This window comes from Lagenorhynchus albirostris, chromosome 6 (assembly GCF_949774975.1).
Source record: "Lagenorhynchus albirostris chromosome 6, mLagAlb1.1, whole genome shotgun sequence".
Taxonomy (NCBI): Eukaryota; Metazoa; Chordata; class Mammalia; order Artiodactyla; family Delphinidae; genus Lagenorhynchus; species Lagenorhynchus albirostris.
In genome coordinates this window covers 4,352,617-4,374,831 of record NC_083100.1, presented here as the reverse complement: position 1 = coordinate 4,374,831, position 22,215 = coordinate 4,352,617, and the positions used below count along the sequence as shown (strand labels likewise).

At 45.1% G+C, this 22,215-nt stretch overlaps 1 protein-coding gene across 1 annotated transcript in view; it reads right to left on the bottom strand.

Moving 5' to 3' along the window:
• The window catches only part of IQCA1 (IQ motif containing with AAA domain 1), a 168,876-nt gene that overhangs the window by 66,079 nt on the left and 80,582 nt on the right, over window positions 1–22,215 (bottom strand). The window contains exons 9-11 of the mRNA XM_060151211.1: window positions 17,802–17,877; window positions 10,671–10,777; window positions 10,412–10,513 (exon numbers count right to left, since the gene is read on the bottom strand). Coding sequence (XP_060007194.1) covers window positions 10,412–10,513; window positions 10,671–10,777; window positions 17,802–17,877 — 285 coding nt within the window. The remainder of the gene's footprint in view (window positions 1–10,411; window positions 10,514–10,670; window positions 10,778–17,801; window positions 17,878–22,215) is intronic.

Here is a 22,215-nt window from a genome sequence, read left to right as displayed (position 1 = left end):
TTCTGGAAATGACTGTGTAGAATTGGTGTTAATTTACCTGTGAATATTTAGTAGAATTCTCCAGTGAAACCATCTGGTCCTGGAGATGCTACCTGGGGAATTGTTTTAATTACAATTTAACTTCCTTAATAGATGTAGGGCTAGTCAATTTATCTATTTCATATTAAATGAGTTGTAGTAGTTTGTATTTTTAGGAATAGTGTGTTCATTTCGTGTAAGTTGTCAAATTTTGTGTGTAGTTGTTTGTAGTATCCCTTTATTATTCTTTTGATATCTGCAGTCAGTAGTGATACCTCTTGTTTCATTCCTAATGTTGGTAATATGTGACTTCTTTTTTCCTTTGTCAGTCTTACTAGAGGTTTGTCAATTTTGTTGATAATTTTCAAAGAGGAAGCTCTGTTTCATTGACTTCCCTATTGTTTTTCTGTTTTCAATTTCACTGATTTCTGCTCTTATCTTTTTCTTCTTTCTTCTCACTTTGTGGGTTTTTTTTTTCTTTTGCTCTTCTTTTTCTAGGTTCTGAAGTTCTGAAGGTGGGAGCTTAGATGATGGATTTGAACTTTTTCCTCTTTTTCTAGTGTATGTGTTTACTGCTATAAATTTCCCTCTCAGGACTACTTTATTTGTGTCCCAGATTTTTTTTTTTTTTTTTGTGGTACGTGGGCCTCTCACTGCTGTGGCCTCTCCCGGACGTGCAGGCTCAGCAGCCATGGCTCACAGGCCCAGCCACTCAGCAGCATGTGGGATCTTCTCGGACCGGGGCACAAACCCGTGTCCCCTGCATCGGCAGGCGGACTCTCAACCACTGCGCCACTAGGGAAGCCCTGTCCCAGATATTTTTGATATCTTGTATTTTCATTATATGTTTTGAGTTCTCTTGTTTCTTGTTTATCCTATGAATTAGAAGTGTGCTGTTTAGTTTCTGTGTGTTTGGAGATTTTCTTATTATTTTTCTGTTATTGATTTCTAGTTTGATTCCATTGTGGTAGGGGAATGCACTCTCTATGATTTCATTTCTTTTCAATATGTCAAGATTTGTTTAACGGCACAAGATAAGGTCCGTCTTGGAATGCATTCTGTGGGCACTTGCAAAGAATATGTATTCTGTTTGTTGGGTGGAGTGTTCTATAAATTTCAAATAGACTCTGTTTGTAGATGGTGTTGAGTTCTTCAGTATCGTTGCTGATGATTTTCTGTCTAGTGTTCTATCAGTTCTTGAGAATGAATGTGGATTTGTCTGTTTTTCCTTTCAGTTCTATTGGTTTTTGCTTCCTATATTTTATAGTTCTGTTGTTTGGTGTATGCACATTTAGGATTAATATGTCTTCGATGGACTGGCTCTTTTATCATATGTAAGTTCTTCCCTGACTTTGATAATTTTCTTGGCTCTGAAATCTACTTTATGTGATACTAGAATAGCCATTCCTGCTTTCTTTTGATTGTTTGCATGATATATTCTTTCCATCCTTTTACTTACGACCTGCTTATATCATTATATATCAAATGAGGTTCCTGCAGACAGCATATAGTTGGGTCATGTTTTTAAATCTACTTTGGTATTCTCTGTCTTTTAATTGATGTGTTTAGACTGTTTACATTTAATGTAATTATTGATATATTAAGACTTGTCTACCATTTTATTTATTTTTTGTTATATTTTTTATTTCTTTTTCCTGACAGGGAAAACTGTCATCCTGTAGATGACTTGACCATTTTTAGAATTTCATTTGATAGTGTTCTTTGAGTATATTTCTTTGTATACTTTTCTAGTGGTTGCTCTGGGTGTTACATTATATACGCATAGTGAATCAGAGTCTACTCATGTCACATTTTGAGTGAAGTAGAAAAATCTTATTTCCCTTTACATGCCTTTACCCATCCCCTGTCATTTGTAATATTGTCTTAAATATTTCCTCTGCATCACTGAGAACCAAGTCAAACAATGTCATAATTTTTGCTTCAATCAAATAACATAATTTAGAAAGGGAAGAAAAGCCTATCTATCTATCTATCTATATATATCTATATATATATATATATATAAATTTTTATTGGAGTATAGTTGACTTACAATGTTGTGTTAGGATTTCTGGCTTTTCTTGAAAAGTCAGAAGATCTGGCAGGACAGGGTATGCCTTCCCGCCTGGCAATCACTGGCCAGAGCTGAGTCATGTGTGCTGTTTAGTTCATCACAGTCCTATGCCTGCTTCTCTCATTTATGGAACTTGACTGACACTGAAGGCATTTGAGTTTGAGACTCCCGAGGTAGACGATCCTTGGTTATATCACTGAGAACCTGCCACCTCTAGTATTTCTGAAGTACCCAGGAGGTCCATGACACGGAGTTTTGTGATTTCACTGATACCCAGATTACCTATATTTTTGGTTACCAAGTTATTTCTTCCTTTCTGATGCTCCAGGTTTTTTTTTTTTGAACCATTTTTTTTCCATTTAAAGAAGTTCCTTTAGAAATTCTCTCAGGGTGAATCTGCTGGTGAAAAATTATCTTAGTTCTCCTTCATCTGAAAATATCTTGATTTCCTTTTCACAGCTAAAGAATATTTTTGCTGGGTATAGATTCTGGTTGGCAGTTATTTTATTTCAGCACTTGAAAAAGTATTGTGCCCTTTCTTTCCATCTCAGTTTCTGGTGTGCAACCCACAGTCATTTAAGGTATTTTTCTCCTATAGGTAAAGGGTCATTTTTTTCTCTGGCTGCTTTCCAGATTTTTTTTTTTGTCTTCTGTAGTTAGAAGCTTAGTTATGATGTGTCTCAGATTATATGTCTTTGGATTTATCCTGTTGGGTATTCATTTAGCTTCTTGAATCTGCATGTTTATATCTCCTGTCAAATTTGGGAAGATTTCAACCATTCTTTCTCGAAGTGCTTTTTCCGCCTCATCTTCTTTCTCTTCTCCTTCTGAGATTCTGATGGCATGAATATAAGATTTTTTTTAATAGTCCCATAGTTCCTAATTCCTGTTTAGCTTTTTTTTTTTTTTCCAGTTGATTTTCTCTGTTGTTCAGATTGGGTAATTTCTATTGTTCTATCTTCCAATTCACTGATTCTTTCCTCTGTCTCCTCTATTCTGCTGCTGAGCTCATCTAGCATTTTGCATACTGTAGTTTTAAGTTCTACAATTTCCATTTGGTTCTCCTTTATATCTTCTACTTTTTTGCTAAGGCTTTCTGGTTTTTTTTTTTCATTTGTATCTAGCAGCTTTATAATTACTCATTGAAGCATTTTAATCATGGCTGCCTTAACATGTTTGCCAGGTAATTCTAACATTGCTGACACTTCAGACTTGGCATCTGTTGTCTGTTTTCCTTCAGTCTGAGATCTTCCAGGTTCTTCTATGATGACTGACTTTCAATAAAACCTAAACATTTTTGTATTATGTTATGAGACTCTGAACTTAATTTAAATCTCTTGTTTTAACTCTGACACTGCTCTGGCAGGGGAATTGTGTGTGTGTGTGTGTGTGTTGTGCTGTTACTGCCAGGAAGGTAGAAGTCTAGGTTACCCAATCCATTGTGGGAGGGGCTCCTTATATTTCTGGGTGGGGATGGGAGTTCTGGCTCTCCATGTGGTCTCCACTCACACTGAGGTGAAGGTGTCCTTGTTACCACTGGGAACTGGTGAAGTTTTGACTCTGCACTAGGTCTCCTCTGATTCATCCCAGCAGGGAGGGAGGGGTGCCTTGTTATCACTGGTTGGGGGTGGAGTCCAGATAGATTCCCCATGTAGTCTCCACTGACATAGTGGATGGGAAGGCTTCACAACCAATGGGCAGGAATGAAAGTCTTTGTTCCTTATTTGATCTTCTCTGACACCACTCCAGTGAGGGTGTTGGGTTGTCTCCTATGTCTTCATGAGGGAAGAAGTCTAGGCTCCCCATGGAGCCTTTGCTGGTGTGCACTGGAGTGGGGCCACATTTTTTCTGTGGTGTTTGGATGGTGCAGGGTGGTTATTAACTAAAACCTGTTTTGTCTGATACTGAGTTACACTAGCTATCTTTTGGCTAGTACTTTGATGGTTTATAGATTACCATCTATAGTTTATAGTTTATTTTTAACATATCTATTTGTTATGTTTAAAGTGTGTTTCTTATAAATAGCATATAGTTGAGTTTTGTTTTTTTTCCAGTCTGACAATCATTGTCTTTTAAAATAGAACATTTAGTCCACTTACATTTTAGGTAATTATGGATTAAATTAATTGGATTTAATTCTATCAAATTCATATTTGCTTTCTTTTTATTATTTCTTTTCTTTTCTTTTTATTCCTATTTTTCCTTTCCTGTATTCTTTTTGATTAATTATTTAAAAATTTTCTGCTTATCTTCACTATTACTTTTTTGCTATACATTTTAGTATGATTTAAAAAATTATAAAATACATCATTAATTTATTACAATTTACCTTAAATTAGCTCTTTTTGGCTCCCTGAACAATGCAGCAATCTCACAAGTCCGTTTATTCCTACCCAACTTTTCTGTTGCTGCTGTTATATATTTTCTTTGTATGTATGGTACAGACCCTTATTCTTGCTTTAAAAACCAGAATATTTTAAGAATAGTTAGCTTTTTATACTTGCCCAAATTTTACATTTTGAAGAAATGATTATTCCTTCTTACACTTTTGTTCTCTTATCTGGGATTCTTTTCCTTCAGCCTGAAGAATATCCTTTTAGTATTTTCATATTATGGGTCTGCTGCTGCCAAGTCAAATCAGATTTTGTTTGTCTCTATTTTATTTTCATTTTTGAAGGATATTTTCACTGGGTATAGAATTCTAGGTTGGCAGTTATTTCTTTCCAGTCTCTAAAGATGCTATTCACACTTCCTTCTGGCTTCCATGGTTTCTGTTGAGAGATTTAGTAGTCTTTCTTATTTTTTGTTATCCTGAAGGAAATGTGCCTTTAAAAAAAATCTAGTAAGAGTTTGCCTTTTATCTTTGACTTTCAGTATTTTGACTGTGATGTGTCTAGATGTGGTTTTCTTTGTAATCATCCTTCTTGGACCTCAGTAAGGTTCTTGGATGTGTGGGTGTGTGTATTTCATCTGATTTGGAAAATTCACAAACATTACTTTTTCATGTATTGCTTCTGTTCCATTCTCCTCTTTTGGGGAAAATTCTAATTACACATATGTTACAACTTTTGACCATGTCTCAAATCTCTCTTCTTCTCTGTTCTGTTTTTTATAGTATTTGTTTTTTCTGTACTTCAGTTTGGATTTCCTATTGACTTGTTTTTGAGGTCAACCTGCCTTTTGCGATGTCTATGCTGTTGTTAAACCAATTAGAAGACTTCTTATTTTTGGATACCATATTTTTCAACTGCAGAATGTATATTTGTTTCTTTTAAATGTGGATTCTAAATTTCTATTTAAATATGGCATTTTTTCCCATTATATATGCTAGCACTCAGGAATGCAAAATATAGAGCCAGTCAAGAATCTTATCCTCAAGGAGCTTCATGGCCACTTCAGGAACTCCTATGTCCTTAAAGTTTTTGTGATTAGAACAAGAGAGGAGCTCGAGAGAGAGAGATGGCCTCTGAGAGTCAGGACCTCACTCAGTGATGTCATAATGGGGGTGACAGCAAATCCAGGGTTGATTCACAGTCCTGCATATCTGCAAACTTGTTTTTGAAAGTACAGACTCTTTGTCTGTCTTGTTATCTTCTGTACCTCAAATGCCTTGAACTCTACCTGGCATACAGTGCCCAATAAATAATATTCAATGAAACAATCAGTAAAGATGATACGTCCCCCAAGATCTGATTTTGGATCTCTAAATCGCAAGAGAAGGTGGAGTAGACTGCAATGTAAGTAGATTAAATTATAATGTGAAATATAATTGCCAAGGGAAACAGACTCTGTAACCTTCCTTCTTGTAAGAAAATGAACATGAAACTACAATAACTCATCAGAAGGTTGCTTGTTGAGTATGGAATAAGCAAAGGAGTGGCTGGATGCTCCGAATTGCTACCTATGCCATACTGTGACATCTTGAGGCACTTATTTAGCCTATAGGGGTCAATCTGCATAGGATCTAGATTTGATTAATTAATTCATTCAATATTATGTGCTGAGGACTTGCTATGTGCCAGGAAAGGCTACAAAGGTGAGCAGAAAAGACAGTCACATAGTCGCTGGACTCGTGGCCCTTCAGTAGTAGATTTGGGAAGGCAGAAACAAACAAAATGATCTCACCAGTAAATGTAACATTAAAACTGTGATATAAAGCACCAGGAAGACACGGTACTCAGCGTCAAGTGTATGTGTAGCAACCAGACTTACTTTGGAGGTCCCAAAAGGCTTTCCTGAGGAAGAAGGGCTTGGACTGAGACCCCAAGGATGAGTAGGGGTTAACTACACTCGGGACTGAGGGTGTGGGGGTAAAGACAGTTCTTGAGAGGGAACAGCATGTGCAAAGGCCCTGTGGTGGGAGGGAGCACAGAGTGTTTGAGGCACAAAGAGGAAGATCAGGGTGCTGGAGTGCAGCCAGGGAGGAGAGGTGGGTGATGAGCCTGAAGAAGAGGACACTGGCAAGGTTGGTCATGGCCTTGTAAGCCTGTCATCTTTATCCTTGGGGGAACCGGGGTGTCATTGAAGGGTTTCAGCATGGAGTGCTAAGGTCATATTTATATTTCAAAAGGAGCACTCAGGCTGCTGTCTAATCTCTGATCAAGTCACTGTTTCTGGATAATGCTGAAATAATACTGTCAAATTCTATCCCTCTGAGTCCTCTTTCTCCTTTTCTATGTTCAAGGTTGCCCATTCCCCTTCTGCTAATGGTCTTCTTAAGGAGGGGATTTAGTATAGCTAATTAAGTTTCAGCTTACGAAATTAAATCATAATTATGTCTCCCAAGGTCATTTGGATTGGAATTTTGACAACTGAAAACTCTACAGTTACACAATTACCATCAATCTATTGGGGTACCCTGAGTGCATCTATTGTGTGTTCAACCAGTTTAATTCCAAGAGAGAAATTCATAGCAATTTCTCACCCTGTGACATGTCATGAGTTAGGACATGGTGAGGGCAGACACCAGGCTGCGAGGAGTGAGAGGGTGCCCTTGGGCCAGACTGATGATCAGATGCTGGGTAAGAGGAGGAAGCCTGTTCTCAGCTGGAGGGGTACAGTCACCTCCTGGCTTCATTTTCCGTTTTGTTTGGCTTGATTTCCATGTTCAGTCATGAAAGTATCACTTTCTGAAGATGTGAAATTCATTAACAGGGTCAATGGGTGGCATATTTATTTCCTATTGATGAGGGAATAGCCTATAGAGAGCCCTCAGTGGGCTACAGAGATGGAGCCTCAGTAGAGGCCCATGAAGGACATTCAGAGTCAGAGTTAAACTGTAAACTGTAGAGTCAACACAAAAAGCATTAGGATAGAGCCACTGTAAAGACACCATACAGCCCCTGGGCTGGCGAAGCTAGTCACTAATGTAGCTGGGAGTGTGGTAAACTCTGAGGGAGTGTGCGAGTCCCAGGAAGAGGTGATGGACCATGGAAACCTGAGAAAGCCTTCAAAGGGCAAAGGCTGCCCACAGTCCTGCCAGCTCCTCTGCCTGGAGTATCCTTGCCCCAGAGGCAGGGCTGGCTCTGAATCAAAGTGGACCATGTTCACAACACTTCTGATGCCAGATGTGCGGGGTTTTCCCCCGCCAAGCAGTTTTCTGCAACACCAGCTGGGGGGTCCTGCAATCTAACTCAATTCTGACACTGTCTACCTGGAGATAGAGTCGGATCCCACAGGTTAAGGGTGATGTCCCACCAAACTGCTCCCCACCCCAATTCAGATGCCAATTGCCAAGTCCAGGTTGTCACCTATGTTTCTGACCAACCGGCTATAAACCCCTCCTCAGGTATGATTAATTTGTGAGAGTGGCTCACAGAACTCAGGGAAACACTTACTTCCATCCACCAGTTCATTAAAGGATATGATACAGGATACAGAAGGACAGCCAGATGAAGAGGTATGTAGGGCAAGGTCTGGGAGGGTCCTGAGTGCAGGAGCTCCTGCCCCTGTGACACTGGGGTGTGTTACCCTCCCAGGATGTGGAAGTGTTAACCCACCTGGAAACTCTCCAAATCCCATCATTATTGGGGTTTCACGGAAGCTTCCTCATGTGGGCTTGATCAATTATTAACTCCATTTCCATCTCCTGTCCCCTCTCTAGAGAATGGGGGTGGGTGGAGCTGAGAATTCCAGGCTTCTAATCATGGCTTGGTCTTCCCTGTAACCAGCCCCCACCTGGGAGCCACCTAGGAACCCACCCAGCATTGCCTCATTGTAACAAAAGACGCTTCCAGTGTGCTTATCACTTAGGAATTTTTTTTTTTTGAGTATAATTGCTTTACAATGGTGTGTTAGTTTCTGCTTTATAAGAAAGTGAATCAGTTATACATATACATATGTTTCCATATCTCTTCTCTCTGTGTCTCCCTCCCTTCCACCCTCTCTATCCCACCCCTCTAGGTGGTCACAAACCACCGAGCTGATCTCCCTGTGCTATGCGGCTGCTTCCCACTAGCTATCTATTTTACGTTTGGTAGTGTATATATGTCCATGCTGCTCTCTCGCTTTGTCACAGCTTACCCTTCCCCCTCCACATATCCTCAAGTCCATTCTCTAGAAGGTGTGTGTCTTTATTCCTGTCTTACCCCTAGGTTCTTCATGACATTTTTTTCCCCTTAAATTCCATATATATATGTGTTAGCATACAATATTTGTCTTTCTCTTTCTGACTTACTTCACTGTATGACAGACTCTAGGTCTATCCACCTCATTACAAATAGCACAAAAACAGAAAGATAGATCAATGGAACAGGATAGAAAGCCCAGAGATAAACCCACGCACATATGGTCACCTTATCTTTGATAAAGGAGGCAGGAATGTACAGTGGAGGAAGGACAGCCTCTTCAATAAGTGGTGCTGGGAAAATTGGACAGGTACATGTAAAAGTATGAGATTAGATCACTCCCTGACACCATACACAAAAATAAGCTCAAAATGGATTAAAGACCTAAATGTAAGGCCAGAAACTATCAAATTCTTAGAGGAAAACATAGGCAGAACACTCTATGACATAAATCACAGCAAGATCCTTTTTGACCCACCTCCTAGAGAAATGGAAAGAAAAAAATAAACAAATGGGACCTAATGAAACTTCAAAGCTTTTGCACAGCAAAGGAAACCATAAACAAGACCAAAAGACAACCCTCAGAATGGGAGAAAATATTTGCAAATGAAGCAACTGACAAAGGATTAATCTCCAAAATTTACAAGCAGCTCATGCAGCTCAATAACAAAAACACAAACAACCCAATCCAAAAATGGGCAGAAGACCTAAATAGACATTTCTCCAAAGAAGATATACAGATGCCAACAAACACATGAAAGAATGCTCAACATCATTAATCATTAGAGAAATGCAAATCAAAGCTACAATGAGATATCATCTCACACCAGTCAGAATGGCCGTCATCAAAAAATCTAGAAACAATAAATGCTGGAGAGGGTGTGGAGAAAAGGGAACCCTCTTACACTGTTGGTGGGAATGTAAATTGATACAGCCACTGTGGAGAACAGTATGGAAGTTCCTTAAAAAGCTACAAATAGAACTACCATATGACCCAGCAATCCCACTACTGGGCATATACCCTGAGAAAACCATAATTCAAAAAGAGTCATGTACCAAAATGTTCATTGCAGCTCTATTTACAATAGCCCGGAGATGGAAACAACCTAAGTGTCCATCATCGGATGAATGGATAAAGAAGATGTGGCACATATATACAATGGAATATTACTCAGTCACTTAGGAATTTACAAGGGTTCCAGGAGCTCCCTGCCAACAAGTAGGGGCACACACCAATATGTATATTTTCTCTTATCTCTCAGGACCCTAGTATGTGAACATGGAATACTGGGATCCAACTGGCTACTCTAAACCACAATGAGACGGATGGGTGGCAACTGAAAATTCAATTCATCGGATTCCCCGACTCACAAAGAACCTGCTCATTGCCACTGGCTTCCCCTACAGAGCTTCTACAGGGAGAGACGGGTGGGCATTTGAGACACATGCCCCAGCTCCTCCGATAGGTCTCCTCCCACTTGTGGGGCTTGGGTACCACGGATCTGCAGTGATGGGGGACTGGGGAAGTTACTTCCAGACTGTTGGATTTATCTCATTTATGAGCCCACAGCCCTGAGGGCTACCTGGTGGACCGACGTAAATTCACCAAAGGTAGGCACGTTTCCCGGAGAATCAGCCTGGGACAGCCGGGGTCCGCAGGCAGCACGCGTGGATGGGCCACCGCCCACGGGGGCCGGGCTCTTGGTCGTGGTTGGGATCTGCCCTCTGCTTCCCGTGCATAAGGACCACTCACCTCTTTACTTCCTTTCTTCCTTCCTGTTTTGCCCGATAATTCCATCTCTCTGTTCACAGCTAGTTTTAAGTTTTTTAGTTCCTGTCTCATCAGCTCGTCAACCTAGGTGAATACAAAAGGTTTAGGTGACTTCGCATGACTTGTGTTTTCTTTGTGAAGTTAAAAATAGCTTAAATTCTGGGTAGGTTATTAATGGGAAATTGTAACAAAGCACTGCAGCGAATGACTTGCTGGGACTACAGCATAAAAGCAGTCTTACCTGCAGCCTGATCTCCGACTCCAATTCTTTCCGTTTGTCCGCTTTGATCAGTTCGGGATCATAGCCCTGGGGGACATTCCACGATTCATCTTTATTCTTCCACAGGTCTGTACTCCAGAAGGATAAAGAAAAAGAAAATGAAATTTTTTCAGCGTGAAGACTAATGTCGACTTAAAAAAAATGTACGACATGAGAGTTGTGAGTCAAGTTTTATTTGGGGCAAAATGAGGATTATAGCCCGGGAGACAGCGTCTCAGAGAGCTCTGAGAAACTGCTCTGAAGAGGCGGGGGGGAAGGTCAGCATATATGGGATTCTGGTGAAGGGGGAGTCCATGCAATCGAGCATATTTTTTGGCAGAAGGTTTCTGCTCGTCTCTAGGAGCAGTCGTCACCATGAAGGATTTCAGTGCTTTTCTAGATAGGAGGAGATACAAGAATTGGGCTCATAAAATCTTCTCCTAAAAATATCTAACTATTCTGAAGACCTGCTCTGCCAGTTTTTCCCAGAGCACAGAGGGCCTCATGCCTGCTCTCCACCTTGAACTCCTTTCAGGGGGTGTTGGAAGTCAGCAGCCGCAGTGGCTCATGATCTAATCCTTGTAGAGGTAGAGGGCCAGTGCCCATTCCTTTGTGGTTGACACTAAGGAACGCAGTTTTGTGACATATAACACAAACTCAGTTTTCTGCCCTACATCCTTCTCCACTTCCCAAACAGAAGGATTGTGCCTGTATAATATCTAAAAAATAAAGAAGGAAACTGCTAATGTGTAAAGATCCAATAAAAAAGTATGAAACAAACAGTATTCTTCCATACGATTAAAAACATGTAAAAAATACTACGTTAATTGTGGGATTATACAGTTATAGGTGACTGTTTCTGTAATATGCTTTACATTATTTTTATTCTTCAAATGATGTGCTAAGATAGGAGAGATTTTGTTGCTAGTTCAACTCACCAGTAATTTACCCTGGCTCCTAGTAAAAGCCAACACTGAATACACAAGTACCCGCTACGCGCCCCTAATTCAACGGCCCTATTTTTGTATCACTTTTTGGATGTTTTTGAAATCACACACATTTTACATTTCCCTTTTGCCTGGCAGTTAGGAGGATGGTTAGAGAAATGTGACCCTAGAGGAAATAAGGGTAATTTTGTATCACTGGAATAAATGGGAATAAACCTGTTTTCTCAGAAGGGGAATTCCAAATTGCACAGAGGTGCAGATCACTGGATCCTGGCTGCGGGATCGGGGGATTTCCCAGGGGAAAAAGACTTGCCAGTTTGGGAAATGAGATCTCTTCCCTGAATTTGTGTTCAGAATGTGATGGAAAATTTCTGGAACCAAACCTGCAACCACCACTCCGCTGGGCCACTTTGCCGGGAGCACATCCCTGGAGCACGGATGCCGTGCAACTCGGGAAGGCAACCGAGGGCCACGGGGCCCCAGGCAGGGGTTTCCCCACCTCTGTCTGACAACGGCTATGGCTTGGGAAGAAAGGGGGTCGTGCGGGGCCTGGATGGCAGGCGGTGAACGATGGGATGGAAGTTTCTCAAGCACAGCTTCTCCTACGAGCACCTCACGGGATCCTGAGACTAGCCAGGACTGTGTCCCCCGACACAGCTCATCAAGAAGGGTGGCATTAGAGGACAAGCCATAGAGGACAGTCACGGTCACAGGCAGAAACATACATCTGGGCGCACAGAGCAGGAGGTGTCAACTGTGAAGGTGGACAGCAGAGAAGATTCTCGGAGAGTCAAGTGGGCGAACAGATGAGAGAGGAGGGTGGAATCTCCACGTAAATCATGGAGGCCGGGGATGAGCAGAAGCTGCGAGAAAGGAAAGGAGAAGGGATGGCACGTGGTGTGAGCCAGGAATGGCTGCAGATCCTGGGGAGATGGAGCAAAAGGGCGACGAGATGCAGATGCACAAGAACGGGCGACTGGGCGAGGGCATCGCCTGGAGGGCTCCAGCCAGGCGGCAGCCCTGGCAGGTGGGTCCCCCATGCTACCGCTTTCCAGCTGCTGGTCTTACAGTCTTCCCTTTCCTTGTCAACAGTCTCCACCTCTCGAGGGGCGAGGAACCAGGCAGGACAGCGGCTACTCTAAAAACACTTGTGCCCAGAGAGCAGGTGGAAGTGAGGAGGCGGAGGACCACTGGGCGTGTCCTCTTCGCGGCGTCCGAGTCAGGGCCACACAGGACGCAAGGGGAGCAAGACGGGATGTGGCTGTGCAGCTCCAGTTTTCCCAAAGTGTGGGTCGGCTCCACAAGCCACAGGCTGGAGACCCTGACGCTGCTCCCAGAGGCTCGCATGGAGATCTCTGGAAGCGAGAGGGGGCATCACAAGGTGATGGCCACACACAGGTCAGGCCTGGCTCACTTCCTGGTCAGTTAGCTGGGCAGAGGGGTCGGCCTGTCTGGCTTCCAGGCCCGGCGAGGGCTCTTAGGCTCACCGGCCTCCCACCAGCCAACCAAGGGCAGTGCGGCCTGGACGGGGCCAGTCCTTGTCTGGTCACAGTCTGTGCCAGGAAGATAGCAAGGAGAAACCGACGGGTGATGCAAAGTTTCAGGGGCAGATTTTTGAAAATGAGGATGATGAAAGTACCCAAACCTTTTCTAGGGTGGCTAGTGTGGATTTATAAGAAATCGACAAGAAACACATCACAGAGGGGGTGAAATTTTCATAGAATTGATTCACCCACATGTCCTTCCCAAGCAGGGTGGCCACGTGAGAGGTGGCCCAGCCGCTAGGGCTCAGACGATGGGACGGGATGATACGGCAGGAGAGGTTTGGGGGTGTGCCTCCTGTATGCCTGTCTGAGGGTGACCCCAGTTTCTGCTCTGGCCTGAGTGCCTGTCTGCCCTCCCCCCCAGAAGGGGGATTTTGCAGTGAGCTTGGAAGGTGTGAGTACACAAAGGCGAGGCTGGCTCACGGGCTTGAAGGCAACCGCCCCTTTTCTGTACGTTTTCTGAAATTTACATAAGCTTAGACTGTGGAAAACTTTGAAATGCAGGAATAACATAATGCTTCTTTTTTATGGGTTTCCAATTGTAAGCTCCCCCCTTGAAAATACTATAACTGTGTTAAAACGTGCTATTCACTAATAACAACTCTTTCCTAGCAGATTTCCCCCTTGTATGATGACTAAATCTCCTCCCACAGCAAAAGCCACCTGTTTCATTAAGATCTTTTAGAGCAAAACTGCTTTGTTATTTAAAGGAAGCTACACTGCTTTTTCACGGGATTGATTTACTAAGACTGGGAAGCAATGCGTTTCAAAATGAAAGGAACACAGAATATTCAACAGAAAGGAAAGCAAGATGTGATTATTTATGTAAAAGCAGTGACGTTCCCATTTCTGGAGCTGTAACTATATGTTACAGATAAAGCAGTTCGTAGCAGCCTTTCCCGGTTTCACCTCTAGTTCGCGTAAATGGACCTCGTTTTCCACTGCAACTTTGTTTTTCTCATGACACTTTTGCACAGGGCCCTTCTCAATCCCTTCAAGAATTTCATGGACATTTCTGAATGCAGGAAGCTGTTCATGGCTCTCAAAGGAAAACAACGGCCCGCTCTTTCCTACAGCAGAGAATGAGCTTTTATCCCAGAATTGGGAAGCGGGAGCTGCGGCAGCTTTTGCACGTGGAGGGGTGACTGAGGAGGGCGCTTAATCTCAGTGATTAAAATGCTAATGTTTCGTCTGAGAAGGAAAACCTTTGATTTTTATGAAAAGAATTCTCAGATGAAAGCATTTAATTTCTGTAAGTTACCGAAGACCTGACAGATAACTCATCAAATGCCCCAACAGCAAACTAGGAAAATCACGCTTCATGTTTCCTGCTCCCGAGTGGCTTGTGTTTTCTTAGTCTTGATGGAAACAGATATTACACACCAGGTGTGGGTCGTTTCAAGAGCTTTGCTGGGTGGGGCTGCAGGCTTCCCATGGGAACATTAGATGTCCCCCAAATTAATTACTGTTTTTATCAAAATAATGCATGCACCTTATTTTAAAGTCAGAGTATTGAAAAGATTATAATAAAAAAAACTCTGCCTTCCAGTTACACTGTCCAGTGGCATTTATTCCCACATTCATTCATTCAAAAATGCATTGACTAGATTCAGATTTATTCATAAATCTGATCTATTTGTAAATTATGAAATTCATGCCCTGCCCTCATGGACCTGGCGCCCCCCTCCCACCCCCTGCGGGGAGACAGCAAACACACACACGGAAGTCAGAGGGAGGTGAGTAAAGTGGGGTCAGGGGTGGGCACAGGTGAGACGGGAGAAGGCCTGAAGGGAAAAGCATTCCAGGCAAGGGGAACAGAAAGCACGACAGCCCTGAGGTGGGGGGGGGCCCAGGGGAGGGGGGCGTGAAGTGATCTAGCTTCATGGGGTCTCTTTTGGTTGGTTGTTCCTCTCCCAATGTCTAGATAACACGCGTCTACTGCTGCTTCTTGATGTGTCAATTTTAGACACGGGCTCCTGACTCCTTGTTAAGGTAGGTGAGAATTTTGCTCTTCCCCACTTTTCTTTCTTTCTCCATATGCAGTTACATCAGAGGCCAAGGGAGCCAGGCCTTCCAAATCCCGAGTGCGAGTGCATTGAGATGTACCTGGCACCTCAGACTCCCCGCCGGCAGCCCCTCTCAGGACACCCAGTAGGACAGGCTCCACCAAAATGAGGGAGTAACAGGAAAATGAAGGGGTGACAGTCAGGGAAGGCAAAGGAAGCCCCAAGGAGGACAGCTGGCAGGGCTCCAGAAGGGAGGTGTTCAGAAGAAGAGTAGCTGGTCAATTACCTAACGCGTTCGAAGGCCTGGAAAATTATCTCGAAGGTTGGAGATAGATGTGCAGAATACGAAACAAAAGACAGTGTGTACAGACCAATACATGAAGTCACGTGAAGTGGTGTCTTCACAAACGGCAGCTATTGTCTGCGACCCAGCCCTGAGTTCCGGGGGCGCCACAGCCAGGCCTGTGACTTACTGCGATTCCTAGCTGGGTCCCTCGGAGGTGGCTGAGGCCAGCCTAACAAGCCATCCAACTTGTGCCACCGTCCCCACCCATCTACCGCCACCGCACCTGGTGTGTTGTGAGCCTGCGGACGGCATGCGCCAGCTCTGTACCTCCAGGCTAGCATTGCACCTGCACATTGGAGTCAATCAATGTTTGTTGAGTGAATATGTAAGTGAGTGGATGCTTTGATAGTGATTGCTTGGCACCATTGTTTGTTAAAGAGTTGGTATTATCTTGGTGGGAATGTAAGTTGGTGCAGCCACTATGGAGAACAGCATGGAGGTTCCTCAGAAAACTAAAAAACAGAGTTGCCGTATGATCCTGCAATCCCACTCCTGGGCATATATCCGGACAAAACTGTAATTTGAAAAGATACTTGCACCCCAGTGTTCATTGCAGCACTATTTACAATAGCCAAGACATGGAAACAAATTAAATATCCATCGGCAGAGCAACGGATAAAGAAGATGTGGTACATATATACAATGGAATACTACTCAGCCATAAAAAAGAATGCAGTGATGCCATTTGCAGCAACATGGATGGACCCAGAGATTATCATACTGAGTGAGGTAAGTCAGAAAGAGAAAGACAAATACCATATGATATCACTTACGTGTGGAATCTAAAATATGACACAAATGAACGAATCTTTGAAAGGGAAACAGACTCACAGACATAGAGAACAGACTTGTGGCTGCCAACGGGGTGACGGGGATGGGGGAGGGTTGGGGTGGGAGTTTGGGGTCAGCAGGTGCAAACTATATAGAATGGATACACAACAAGGTCCTACTGTATATAGCACAGGGAACTATATTCAATATCCTGTAATAAACCATAATGGAAAAGAAAAAGAGTTGATGTTCTTAAACGTGAATGATGGCAGGTCTTCTATCAGTAGACCTGATAGAAGATCAGACCTGCTGATGGTGGGTAAGTGATGTTTACCGCTCCTGGTTGTTATAAAGGTAAGTAAGATGGGAACGAAAACACAAAGCCTTCTGCGTCTCGGGCACCTAATCAGTGTTAATTTACCCTTTGACCTCCTTCCTCCCCAATTAAAGCAGTCGCTAAATCCTGCTGGGGTCATCCTATCCCTGTGCTTCTGCCTTCGTTCAGCATCTCAGGTAGAGTGGGACCCTTGCCACTAGTGGTAAGTGAAAGAATTTCAGGAGGTACACGGACATTCTTTTTTTTTGCCACACTGCATGGCATGCGGGATGTTAGTTCCCTGGCCAGGGAGTGAACCCCCTCCCCTTGCAGTGGAAGTGTGGAGTCTTAACCACTGGATTGCTGGGGGGAAGTCCACGGACACTCTTATTTTGTAGAACCGGCATATCAACCCTGCAACGACTTTTGATATAGTTGCCGAGGATGAGGCTCAATTAATTGGGATAAAAACCGTGCATCAATTAAAAATAGATATTAAGTAAATAACAGTAGCGGTGCTGTCCACCTAAGACCAAATTAGGAAGGAGGCACGCATGTGACTGGAGTTTGGAAATATTCTACTTCATGCCCTTATTGCATTTTTCAGGAATTTCCAAATAACACTGATGGCCAGGGTCGCCTTGGCAGGTCCTTCTGTGTTGGGGTTTGTTGTGAGGGTGGAGTGGAACCACAGGAGTTGGGTAACCGTTCCAGGAAAGTATAATGAGAGTATCTCAAAGACCAATTCATACACTTGCCGAATGAGACAGATTGTACTCTGCTAAGTATGCTGAACATGGCAGAAAAGATTTAGGTGTCAGTGTTCAGGCACGAGTCTTAGTCTAATAGGATTAAAACATTTTACTGTACATACGGCATTGATTTTCTTAATTTAAACAATCCAGGGAAAATCCTTCTTCCCTTTCATTCCTAGCAAGAGAATGTTCAGCTGGAGTCTCAAGGGTTTAACACAGAACAGGGGTTTAGATGATGTTCTCATCTTCCTCTTTTACCAGTTTTATGCCTTGAAGCCACCCAAAGGAATTCTAAAAGAGAGACGGGCAGAAGGTCTTGGCTGTGAATCGCATGTTTGCAGCCTCTCGTGGTTGGGCACCAAATTCTGCCCAACAGAGGCTGAGGCCGCACTGGGTGGACAGGAGCACACCTGTTCTGCTCAACTGACCTTTGTATACGTTGTTTCCTTCTTGCATCGTATGAAGGAAAACACTCGGCGACATCTGCCAGCCCTCACCTTCGTCCTGTGAAAGCAGAATAATACACTTGTTAACTCCAGGCAGAGTTTACCTGTCGTGATCAGACAGTAAGAGGCACGTACATCGTGGTGCTGTGGTTACAGAGAAGCACGTAGACTCTTTTCTGGTTTGTGCGGTGAAGGCCCAGCCCCTCGTCTGCCCACCTGGGCAGTTTCCCTGCTGACCAGTCTGAGCAGGGAGTGCTGTGTCCACCGATCAGGGCGGGGGTGGTCTGGAGACCTAGCTCTACCTTCAGGCTCCCTGGGGTACCCCACCCCGAGTTTGGTCCTGTCCTCTGATGCTCTGCTCCTTCCTTGCTCTGAAAGCTGATGCCCACCCACGTCCTGCCACCTCCTTCGCCATGTTCGCGTGACCCAGGTTTGCTGCTGCTCTCCGTCTGTGTTCTGCTCCACCACTTGTCAGGTGGTGGTTTGCAGGAGCACCTGGGCTGCTCCTTTCGTGGCTTGCCTGTCCCCTCCCTGGGCCAGGAAGCCAGTCCCGAGCCCCAGCCTGAGCTGGAGGTCCTGCCAGCCTCCCTGCCCCGGGCCCCCGCTGCAGAGAGAGCCCGGCCACGCCACCCTTGGTCCCGGCTGCCCCTGTGCAGCCAGATCGGAGCTGCAGGGACACCGGCCACTGCAGCTGGAGGGTCTGCCCCGACCCCCAGCAGAAGTCGCCCTACACCACCAGGGCTGTTCCGCGTCCTGAAGAGCCACACCTCGCAAAGCCCCATCTGACGTTTCTGGGCAATAATGTTTGTACTGTATTAAGAGTCTGGTGCCCGATGACCAAAATCCTGGTTATTGTCACCCCACAAAGGGCAAAAGGAAGGATGCTGGTCTACACCATGTCTATGGGGAGTTTCCCAAAGCAATCAAAGTGCTCTCTGTACAGCTTGAAGGAGGAACGGCCATAAGACGGTGAGCATCTCTGGTGACTCTGGGCACAGGGCGTGCTCTCGTTTCTGGGACCCCACGCGCCATGGGCCGTGGTTCGGCAGAGCCCGTGTACCGGATCCCCGCCTACCTCTCCTCCCCTACTCCACGTGGCAGTCGGGAAGACACGTGAAACGAGCTCACGAGAGCGATGGGAGCTCCCAGGAGGCGGTCAGGGTGGCGGGAGGACTCTGCCTTCTGCGGGGGTGGGGTGACACGGGGGACCTGCTTGAACCACAGCTCTCGGAACACGCAGGGGCTAACACAGCCTCCTCGCGAGGCCACCTGCCTTGCAGAAGCGGGGGAAGAACCTGGACCCAGAACTCCTGGGGGCTCCACGCCTGTGGCGCAACTGACCCACCTTCCAGGACCCACAGGAAATCAAAGCTCACAGGGGAAGGAGCCCCACTCACTCACACAGCCCGGGACACCCAGGCATTCAGGAAGAATCAGCCCGAGAAGCACGGAGAAGACCAGTGCTGGAAAAAGCCATGTCCTTGGATGAAACAGATGATTCGTGGACAGAAAGGAGCATCTAAAATAGCTAATGAATACTCTCAGAGATATTCCTTATCTCTCTCCCCGCCTGGGTATCACCAGGCATTCACGGATCTTTTGTATTTTTTAGTCAGTGTGTTGCTGACGGATGTGCTGTTTCTCTTTTGGTTTTAGGTACTCAGATCATCCTGTATTTGGCCTCTGGGAGCCCCTACAGGTGGTGAGTGTGCGCCTTCATGGGTAGAGGTGGGGCGGGGGGGAGGGAAAGCAAGGGGAGCATCATGGAAGCGCTTTCAGCAGAGGGACCAGTCCGTGTGAGTCTGAGCTGGAAGGCCGCGTTGCCTTTGGTAACTGGAAGTTAGTAGGGCAGGGGCGTACGGAACAGGGCCAGCAGACAGACAGAGACACAGAGACAGAGACACAGAGAGGGGACGGGCTTTGGAAGGCCCATGAGCCGTGTTCCTCAGAGAGTGTGAACTTGGTCTGAGAGCAGGGCAGCCACCTGGCGGTTCCCGCAGGAGCCTGGCATGAATGGATCTGCCTGTCGGGTCATGACTCTGGCTGGAGCACGGGCACAGGCTGGAGGGGGTCAGGGTGCCCACCTATCTCTGACCAGAATTCATTTTCCCATCTTCTTCTGTGGAAAATTCTTCTTAGGTCTGAGGCAAATATCCCCTCCTCTGTGAAGCCGTCCTGGATTGTCCCAGGTCAAAAAGGCCCTCCCCTTGCTCAGCAGGATCTGCTCATCCTTCCTGGCACCTGTTTCTCTGTGCATGTTATGGGCTATTTGTGTGCCTGCCTTAGCTGCTCTCTTGGGCTGTGGGCCCCCATGGAGGAGGATTCCGTCTTGCTGACGTTTTGTACCCCATATGGAACCAGCATCAGGCCTGTTCTCCAGGCGTTTAACGCACGAAAGTAAAAATAAGATTTATGGGTCTATTTGTACAGCTTTATTTCTATAATAAATATCAAGTTCTCAAGGGGAGTAAAACACTGTTAAGACCAGTTTTGGAAACATCTGATCCTGATTGCACAGAATGACAGTGGACGTTAGCGGTTCCCACGACTTTCCACGTGGTAATGACAGAACTGGCCGTCACAGGAGACACCTTTTAACCAGAGAGAAAGCACGATGGAACACGTCTGCTTTCCTTTTCAGAGATATTTCTTCCTTTGGTCAATAGTTCATTGGACATATCCTTTCCTTTGGTTGCTGTTTGAAACACTTAATATCTTTCTCATTTTGACAATTATTGGGAGAGAGAAATTCCATGAGGAGGTGTTACCCTCTCAACTCCAAAGTCACTTTTTTTTTCTGAATCTTTCACCGTGAAGGGGTCATACAAGTACAGTTGCACCTGTCAACGGTGCCTGCCTTGAACAACATCCCTTTCTGATGGAAGCTCCTCGGGCACAACTCCCAGCGCAGCCGAGTGGCTGGAGAGTGTTCTAGCCAGAGAGACGCGCCTCTCCTGGAGCAGCCTGACCCCGAGGAGCTGGACTGGGCAGCCACATTGGCTCCCTCTGCACTGGCGGGGGCACACAGATGACAGGCAGGCAGGTGGTCCCAGCCACCATACGGCCTTCTTCAGAGAAGGGGGTGGACAGAAGAGCTGGTCCCGGTGGACCTGGGTCCTGTGACTCCCGGCTCCAGCCCACGCCGGCCAGGTCCTGAGCCCTCCACGCGCCCTGGCTCCATCTCACTGTCTGCTGACCTGAGTGCGCTGGTGTTGCCACCCAGTAGGCCCAGTGAGTCCCAATAAGAGACAGAGTCTTAGACATGTCCAGCCTTTGCATTCGTTCAGAAATGTTGTAAATATCACTGACACTGATAATTTTTAGTAAGTTACCATCTATCGTGTGACATGGGTCCTTATACAACACAATTTTTTTCCTTAATCATCGAGATAGCGATACAGAGAAAAATGCAGAGGATTCCAAAAGATTTTTCATTGTCAGATATCGTATCCTAGGTATTTGTCTTGGTGAAGTTAGGAGAGCAGACAGAGGTAAACAGTGTGCCTGGCCACGCCCCTCCCCAAATGTTAACCGTTAGGATGATTTCTAGCCTGGCTTAAAGAGGGACTCAGATGAACAGAAGCCCTCTTGAAATTTTCTATTAGCCAACGTGTGCATCTGAGGTGGTCTGTGGGTGGAGGGACGGTCGCACTTCACATTAGTGGGTAAGTGTCAAAATTCAAGTAGGGTCACAACTCTTCCGGTTTTTTTTTTTTAATTTTTTCGGCCACACCATGCGGCATGCGGGATCTTAGTTCCCCGACCAGGGCTCGAACCGTGCTCCCTGCAGTGGAAGCGCTGAGACTTAACCACTGGAAAGTCCCTGTTCCGTTTTTTTTAATTTTTTTTTTTTGCGGTATGCGGGCCTCTCACTGCTGTGGCCTCTCCCGTTGCGGAGCACAGGCTCCGGACGCGCAGGCTCAGCGGCCATGGCTCACGGGCCCAGCCGCTCCGCGGCATGTGGGATCTTCCCGGACTGGGACACAAACCCGCGTCCCCTGCATCGGCAGGCGGACTCTCAACCACTGTGCCACCAGGGAAGCTCCTTGTTCCGTTTTTTAAATGGGGGTATGTGTTTCAGCATATACCTATTAACATACAAGTCCAAATGTCCAACTGATCGCTTGTGGCTTTCAGATTATCTGATGGTTCCCTTAGGGTCTCTGTCCTGGGGTAGGAGTGAGGCTGCTGTGACTGGGAAGAGGCTGATTACTTCCCACTGAGCTGAGAGTGAAATTATAATCCGCTTTTAGATCCAGAAGTGAAAAAATCATCCCAGAATCTATCATCATTAAAAACTGCCTTTAAAAATAAACATGTATGAAAATAATGTGGTATCTCATGAAATTTGACTTGTAAAAATACTTCATCATCTCATAACTGTTTTCAAGCTTGC